The following is a 9,465-nucleotide window of genomic DNA, read 5'->3' as shown; positions in this document are numbered from 1 at the left end:
CTGCAGATCAAATTTAAAGTGATTGATGCAAATTTCACAAGCAATCGAGTTAAGCGCTAATTACCCCACAAATAGCTTCTAAGGAAAAAAAAATAGAGGTAGTACTCGGGTCTTGGCATGAAATTTTTCAGGTCATTACAATTTCATTTTCTTCCATATGTATTTCCTCGAATTTGGTTGTGAGGATGTGGACTTTAGATTTCTTGACAATTGATGTTCCCTCGTGTGTCATTTCTAAAATATCCCAGGCTTACTTTGCAGAATCACAGGATATAATTTTTTTGAATTCATCCGGTAATAGTGTGCAAGTGATTGCATTTAGTGCTTTTGCATTTGCACTACTCTCACTTTTCTGAAGTGTGGTCCAAGAAAAATAAGGTGTTATTCTCATTGATTTTGATCCATCGATACCAATTACTTTAGTTGTAGAAGGGGTCTATTCAGTCAGTGTGGCTTGCCACACACTCTCATCCATGGATTTTAAGAAAATTCTCATCCTGGCTTTCCAATAGGCATAATTAGAGAGATCAAATGGAGGAGGCCTAGTGACAGAAAGGCTATCAAAATTTGACATCTTATAAATAGTTAGATTGATTAGCTCAGGAAATAAATCTAAAAAATATAACAATTAAGGTGAGCTATTAGGCTTTGATACCACTTGAAAAGGCCTAGCTATGAGTCCTAGAGGAGGGGTGTGAATAAGACTATGCCAAATTAAAATGATAATTGTGAAATTTAAATGAATAAAGGAAAGATAGCACTTTAAGCAAATTCACAATACAGAAATGTAAAGCAACCTCAAAATTCAAGTCTTGAGAGGTTGATACAAATGTTGTTCTAAGGACAACCTTACACCATAAAAACCAAGGGTTTATGGCAGGACAACCTTACTAGAACGGTTTAAGTATCAATATCTCAAAATGAAGAGGAATGACAGGAAATAGCAAGAAATGAAAGTCTAAACTATTACAACATTCCCCACAATGCTTAAAATGTAAATATTACAACATTCACATTCACACATACATCCCACAAAGTTAAATGATTAAAGAAATAGAAAATAAATCACACATCCACAAAACACAAAGAGTTATAGTGATTCACCTGTGTGTACACCAACTATTAAACAACAGCCACACAGCTTGCTACTCCACTCCTAATATCCTCACACAGGGGATATTAGCGTTCACAATGAAAATAGGTTTTTCTCGAGTTTACCTAAAACCCTCACAATTGTGTCTTTCAAATGGGCTTACACAATTCAAAAACCCCACACTCTGAGTTTTCTGGCTCTCCTCAAATAACCAACACTTAGAGATTTTTCTGGCTTAATCTCAAAGAAACCAAAAACATAGAAGAATTACACAAATGTAAAATACTTGGATTTCTCCTTTTATAGTAGCCTAGAAGAACCAAATTGGAGTAGAAGTTCGAATGTAGAAGTTCAATATCCAATACTCACTTTGAAATGGTTCTAAGTTCTAATTGATTTTAAATTAAGTTAGGCTAGCTCTATTTAATTTTGATTCTAAGAAGTGGAATATTACAATTCGTCTTTCAAATCAGATTGGAATGCAGAAACAGAATCAAATGTAAAAACCTAACAAAAGGGAATATCAAATACTCACAATGTAGCTTAAAAACATAAACTTATCTCTCAAAGTGATGCCTTCATTTTACTTGAATTGGATTATCAAACTCTGAAAATCATGCCCTGTTTATAGTTGTAGAAATCGCATCTTCGACTGGTCCTATGGACACTACGACTGGTCGTAGGACCAACAGCATTTTGAAATTTTGAGCACGATCGGATAAAACCACTCCACGAATGGTCGTAGACACTTCACGACTGGTCGTAAGTCCTCCACGACTGATCATGACCTGCCCACGACTAGTCGTGAGGAGCCAGGAATAGTTGTTGGAGTTTGAGTCGTAGCTGTTGGACTGGTCGTGAACGAGTCATGCACTATTCACACGACTGGTCAAGCAGACTCCAGGACTGGTTTTATCTCAACTAAAAAATTCAAAAAATTTGCAACAACTTAGGACTGTTCGTGGAATTTCCTGGATTGGTTGAGCTAGTGCTAGGACTAGTCGAACAGAGTCTAAGACTAGTCATAGAACAGACCAAATGCTTATAAAATGATTCAATTTGAATTATGTATACAAAATGACCTACCCTAAGGTCAATCTAAGGTCATTCATACCTGAAATGTGAAGTATGGACAATGAACCTTCATTTCTTCAAATGATGGATGATCTTTGAAGTTCATTAGACTTGAGATTTCGACACATGATGAAGCTTGAACTTAAGATCTTTGAAACCTTAAACTTGTAGTTCTTGAGTTATATTTCACCTTAAGTCTTGACTTGAAGCATTATCCTTGTACATGTGATGCATTGCCTTGAACAGATATATCAATGTTCTACATAAGACACAAATTGTGGTTTTGGCACTAAAAAATTTAACAATCAAGGTAACAAATAACCATTGCACTTATAGAAGGTGGAATCAAGCCATGGTGAAGAACAAGTATCCCCTATCTCGCATCGACGACTTATTCGATCAGCTCAAGAGCGCCAAATATTTTTCTAAGATCGATTTGAGATATGAATATCATCAGTTGAGGGTTAAAGAAGAAGACATTCCCAAGACAGGTTCCGTACCAGATATGGGCATTACGAATTTTTGGTAATGCCGTTCAGACTCACTAATGAACCTGCAGTATTCATGGACTTGATGAATCGGATCTTTATGCCATATCTAGATCGATTCGTCATAGTCTTCATCGGCGACATCCTGGTTTACTCCAAGAGTCGTGAAGAGCACGAGGAGCACTTAAGAACCATTTTGAAGACCCTCCAGGAAAGGAAGTTATATGCAAAATTATCAAAGTGTGACTTCTGGAAGGAAAAAGTGAAGTTTTTGGGTCAGGTAGTGAAGAAGGAAGGTATCGCAGTTGATCCAACCAAGGTCAAAGCTGCAGTGACATGGGAACGACCTGATACTGTCACCAAAGTCAGGAGCATTTTTGGGGATAGCTAGATATTATTGGCGGTTCATAAAGGAATTCTCTCATATCGCCCGACCCCTAACTCAACTAACAAAGAAGAATTTGAAATTCAGTTGGGACAATGAAGCAGAGGCATCTTTCCCAGAGCTTAAGAAAAGACTCACCACTGCCCCCATGCTTACACTTCTGAAAGAAGGGGATAAGTACGTGGTCTATAGCGACACATCACAGACAGGGCTAGGATGCGTACTCATGCAAAACGAAAAGATGATCACTTATACTTCTAAGCAGTTGAAGAAACATGAAAAAAATTATCCTACCCATGATCTGGAGCTCGCCATAGTGGTCTTCGCCTTGAAGATCTGGAGGCATTACTTATATGGGGAGGAATTCGAATTATTATGCAATCACAAGAGTTTGAAGTATATCTTCACCCGGAAAGATCTAAACATGCGGCAACGTCGATGGATGCAAATGTTGAAGGACTTCAAATTTGAAGTGTCCTATCATCCGAGCAAGGCGAACCTTGTAGCAGATGCCTTGAGCCGAAAAAGGAACCATGAAGTTATGGCTGGCCTTATGATAAGGGAAGGAGAAATGTTGGATTTCATTCAGAATTATGGCGCGCAATTTTCTTTCAGTGGGCTGAGTTTACTAGTAGTGTCCTTAGTCATTGAACCAGCTTTAATTCGTCCTATCATTGAATCTCAGGAACATGATGAATCCTTAAAGAATTTGAAGCAGAGGTACAAATATGAAGGAATGCAGGAAAGGCATATTAGCTCAGACGGTGGCCTGAGATACCACAACGATATTTGTGTACCGAAAGTACCGAAATTGGAACAGGCGATACTGGGTGAAGCACATAAACCCCATCTCACTGTTCACCCAGGCAGTACAAAAATATATGTCAGACGTCAGTACTGGTGGGAGAATATGAAGCGAGATATTGTAGAATATGTTGCAAAATGCCTCACCTGGTAGCAAGTAAAGGCAGAACATCGCAAGCCACCAGGTCTTTTGCAGTCATTGCCCCTCGCTGAATGGAAGTGGGACTGTATCAGCATAAACTTCATCTCATGTAACGCCCTGAAGTTCGGGGGTCGAGCATAACTCAGTTCCCGAGTTCCAAAACATCACTTATGCAACATATTTAATGATGGATCTATATTGACTGTATTAGTGCATAAAACATGGAATAGATTAAGCCAAAGCACAGATATAATTCAGGGATAAGTGAAGAAAGCAAGCGGAAGACTTATAGAAATATATGTGTACAAGTGCATATCCCTGAAGTACATATACATACCAGGTCGTTCTGACAAGTGTTACTATCAAAATTACAAGTATTAGATTACATCATTTAATTTCCCAAAAGAAATCTTAGCATCCCGTGCATCAGAATGAGGCTCATTAGAACCCATCTGAAAACTGCGTAAAGAAAAAGCAGCTTCATCATCATCTATCTCCCGCTCTGCCTCAGAGGTCGCCTCAACATCTGCAACATCATCAGCTAAGACAGAGTCTGGTGGGTGTTTAACACCACCCCAGAACGTGGGAGTGAGTGATCAACTTAGTGGGACAATAAAGCACAGGTTAACATGTTATCAGTTCAATCAAGCAGTAATGATAAAGCAGAACAATTAAACATAACCTAAGTACTCTTGTTAATGCAGGGATGTATGCAGAATGATGCGTGCCCTCACGCGTACACCCTTAGCGTCTTCATCTTACGTTACGCATGACACCACCTCAAAGTGCGCCACGTCTACAAAGCACATGCATATGCAGTGCATGAATATGATTACCAAGTTGTTATTAGTCCTTTTTCATATAGCAGGATTGGGAAGCTAAGGTACCTTCCTCATATCACCATCCAAACGGTGATCCATTCTAGGGTCATCAGTCCTAGGCAATCTCATACGATCATATTTTTCAGGTCGATGCAAAGGGCTCGTCACCAATCAATGCATGCCTATCATACCATCGTTACTACACTAAGGCTCGTCACCTCAATGCAGTATCTAGGTATGCTCGAGGTCACTACAAAGGGCTCGTCACCAATCAATGTAGGCCGACAGCACGAATATAGTGTCCCATACCACCATAATCGACTCACGAATTTTGCTGCTCACTGGTCACTATGGGGAGGCTCGTCACCCCAGCATAGGCCGACAGCACAACCACGGTGTCCCATACCACCATGTCCGGCTCATGAGTCTTAGCGGATCAAGGTACCATGGTTAATAGGATTTCATTAGTAAGTTTGGTACCCTAGATTCAAGCAGTAGCGTCCATACATGGTGAACATACATCGGACAATCAGGTTACTTGACGAACTCGACTAGCACGAGCGCACGTTGGGTTGAACGACATAGAGTGCGCAAACACTCCGCGTGGCCAAACCACTGCCGACAACTCTAATACGACTCGGGTTCATCTAATACGTCCTATGTGGCGAAAGCAACCTCAGCCACGATCTTAAGGTCGATTACCGATTCCTTGGACTATTGCATAGTCCCACACACATTCCACAACAACAGATATTCATATCTACAATTTAGAATAGTAATGGAACAACAACTCAAATCATGTAGTACGTAAGCATTTGAAGGAAATCAACTTAACATGGAATTTCACATAAGCAAGACTTGAAATTAAACAACAAGGAATGTAACTAGCATGAAGGAAATCATACACATCAATAGGAGTGTTGAGAATCACTTCTCAATGCCCGCAAATAGTATAATATATTACACTTTAGATCATTCAGGCATTTCTACAAACACTTAGAGTACATAGTTCAACATACATGACGTATGTTGAAATACACACATTTGGACAATTCCTTTTACCAAGGAGTTGTCACACATACATCTAGCATACATACATGACAAATAATCATGGCAAACACATGTGCATATTTAATACATATACGGTACTTTATACATACACATAGAATACACAAATCTCAATGTAACACATGCATATCAGGAATGCAAAATAAACATAACATTTGGCATGTGAAATCTCATCCAAAACAAGAATAAACCATTCACTGGCATTGAAAGCCTTGAAAACCATAACCTATACACTTAAAGTCCGCACCTTAAGCCAGAAAAGAACACCGAACTGATTTCAGACGATATGTCTTCGTCAACGGCGACAAGATAACCTAAGACAGGAATAGAAATGAGATACAACAACACCAAGACTATTCTAAGCTTTAACACAGATTAGGGTTAGATTAACTTACCCAAAGATGAACTCAGAATCGTCAGAATAACGATTCAAAGTGAAGGTTCAAGGATGAAGAAGAACCAGAAAGAATCCAAGATGATTCACCAACTTCTCTCTCACTTTCTCTCTCTTTTCCTTTTCTCTTTCTAAGCTAGGGTTAGGAAATTCGTATGGAAAAGAGAGCTAGTAAGGACTATAAATAGGCCTAATATTGATGAAAATAACCCCAGGGCCAAGGTATACTTAGGGTATAACCAAAACCAGCCTCTCACGATCCAACGAAGTACTTCCGGTGGGCCAAATACCACGAAAGGTCGGACTTAAGCTCACTGACCATGGATCTAGGTCAAGCTGAGTTTTCGTACCAACCAGATCTTCAGATCAGCCGTGACGGACCACACTCAATTCAACGGTCACTGAATCTCGATCAGGTCCACAAGCACAAGGATATGCCTGGGCCACCTTCCCTGATCAGAGGGTGAAATTGAGTCAGAATCTAACGGTCAGATTGCTTAAAATCGTTGTGCAAGCGACACGACTCAGATTTCATAAAATCTTAATTAATTTCCAACCGTTCTCACACTCTTCACTCCGAACTCAAACAAATCGACCCAGAACATCACATGGACTTGATTTTTGGGGTGATGACCAAGTCCAACATGGTGACCGCAACAGCCTAAGATCATCGCTATCGGACTTTCGACGCGCGGTCCAGGTCCGATGCAGAACTTCCAAAAATTTCCCAGAACAACTGGATTTAGCGATGGATCCCAGATTTCAGAGTAACATAGCGCTAACTAATCTACAAGTTTTGAGTCATGCAGATACAATTTAAAGTGATTGATGCAGATTTCATAAGCAATCGAGTATAGTGCTAATTACCCCAAAAACAACTACTAAGGAAAGATTAGCACAAAATTTCTAGGGTCATTACAATCTACCCCCCTTAAAGAAAATTTCGTCCTCGAAATTCATACCTTCTCATATTCCTTAAGGATCTGAGGGTAGCTCTTTCTGACCTCAGCTTCAGATTGCCAAGTAGCCTCTTCCTCACTATGATGCGTCCATAGCACCTTCACAAGAGGGATAACCTTGCTACGCAATACCTGCTCCTTCCTGTCGAGAATACGCGTCGGTCGCAGTACATAAGTGGCATCCTCACTCAACTGCACTTGCTCCCAACTGATAATATGCGAAGGATCAGGAACGTACTTCTTCAGCATAGAAACATGAAATACGTTATGCATGCCCGCAAGATGTGTGAGCAAAGCAAGGCGGTATGCTACCGCTCCCACTCGAGCCAGAACTTGAAATGGACCAATAAATCTCGGCGTCAGCTTCCCCTTCTTACCGAACTGTAAAACTCCCTTCATAGGAAAGACCTTCAGAAATACATGGTCTCCAACCTCAAACTCAAGCGGTCGACGCCTCGTATCAGCATAACTCTTCTGCCTATTCTGGCCTGTCAGAAGTCGACGTCGAATAATGTCAACTTTCTCTGAAGTCACCTGCACCAACTCCATGCCAAGCAAATTACGCTTGCCAACTTCTGCCCAGTAATGTGGTGCTCTACATGGGTGACCACAACGCCTCATAGGGAGCCATGCCAATACTCGCCTGGAAACTATTATTATATGCGAACTCTGCATACTGAAGACAATCATCCCAACTGTCCTTAAAATCCAAAACACAAGCTCGCAATATGTCGTCCAGGACCTGATTCACGCATTCCGTCTGCCCATCTGTTTGCGGATGAAACGCGGTGCTGAACTTCAGTTTCACACCCATCGCTTCTTGAATACGAGTCCAGAAGATAAATGTGAAACGCGTGTCTCTATCAGACACAATCTCCAGGGGAACTCCATGCAGACGTACTATCTCCTTGATATACAGCCTAGCCAACTCGTCTGCAAAGTTTGTGACTCTTATAGGTAAGAAATGAGCCGACTTTGTTAATTGGTCGACGATCACCTAAATAGAGTCATATCCCTTCCACGTTCTCGGCAACCCAGAAATGAAATCCATAGAGATAAAGTCCCACTTCCATTCTGCTATGGGCATGGGCTGCAGCAACCCAGGAGGTCGACGATGCTCTGCCTTGACCTACTGGCACGTGAGACAACGAGAAACAAACTCAGCAATCTGGACCTTCATATTGTCCCACCAATATGATCTCCTCATATCCTGATACATCTTCGAGCTACCTGGATGCATCTTAAGTTTAGAACTATGGGCTAACTCGAGAACCTCCCGTCTCAAGTCAGGGATGTCAGGAACACATAACCGGCTACGAAATCGTAAGCCCCCATCAGAACTAACACTCCAGTCGGAGTTCTCATCTGTACTAACCCGCTTCCTCATCTTCACCAAAAGCTCATCATCTGCCTGAGCTGCAACGATCTTCTCGTCGATAAGGGGTTGTACACGAATGTGTGCGATAACCTCATACGGCTCAACCACAGTAAGCTTCTGCTCAAAATCTCACACAAACTCCAACATATCCCACTCTGCTATCATCAGCGGAGCCGCAAACTCAATAGCATTCTTACGACTCAATGCATCTGCCACAAGGTTCGCCTTACCCGGATGGTAAGAAACATCGAACTTAAATTCCTTCAATGTTTCCATCCATTGGCGCTGCCTCATATTCAAGTCACGCTGCGTGAAAATATACTTAAGGCCCTTTTTGGTGGCAAAAGAGCTCGAATTCCTCTCCATAGAGGTAATGTCTCCAAAGCTTTAATGCGAAAATGATAGCTGCTAACTCCAGGTCGTGCATAAGGTAATTCTCTTCGCGTTTCCTCAACTGACGCGAAGCATAAGCAATCACCCTGTCCTTCTGCATAAGGACACAACCCAGACCAATGCGAGAGGCGTCAGTATATATAATATACTTAACTCCTTACTCTGGCAATACTAGCACAGGGGCGGACGTCAACTTGTCCTTCAGCTCCTGAAAAGCTAACTCTGCCTTCTCATTTCAAGCAAACTTTAAATCCTTCCGTGTCAGCTACAACAATGGTCTGGCAATCTTCGAGAAGTCTTGAATGAAGCATCGATAATAGCCTGCAAGACCTAGAAAACTCCTTACCTTAGTAACTGAACCAGGCTGCTTCCAGTCCTGCACTGTAGCTACCTTGCCAAGATTGACAGCTATCCCTTCCTTGGACACCACATGTCCCAGGAACTTGACTTCCTCTTTCTAGAAATC

General features: G+C 41.2%; 1 protein-coding gene across 1 annotated transcript; it reads left to right on the top strand.

Annotated features, from left to right (window-relative positions):
* The first annotated feature begins 3,188 nt into the window (after positions 1-3,188).
* Positions 3,189-3,998, top strand: LOC131226146 (uncharacterized). Its single transcript, XM_058221864.1, has one exon. It carries the CDS (start codon positions 3,189-3,191, stop codon positions 3,996-3,998), a length of 810 nt encoding a protein of 269 aa, XP_058077847.1.
* The last annotated feature ends 5,467 nt before the right edge of the window (positions 3,999-9,465 follow it).

The sequence above is a fragment of the Magnolia sinica genome, chromosome 2 (assembly GCF_029962835.1).
Source record: "Magnolia sinica isolate HGM2019 chromosome 2, MsV1, whole genome shotgun sequence".
Lineage (NCBI taxonomy): Eukaryota > Viridiplantae > Streptophyta > Magnoliopsida > Magnoliales > Magnoliaceae > Magnolia > Magnolia sinica.
Note: the sequence above shows the minus strand (reverse complement) of the source record. Positions and strands in the feature narration are given on the sequence as shown.

Excerpts from the sequence above, each read along its gene's own strand:
- LOC131226146 (XM_058221864.1), top strand. The coding sequence starts at position 3,189 with ATGCTTACACTTCTGAAAGAAGGGGATAAGTACGTGGTCTATAGCGAC.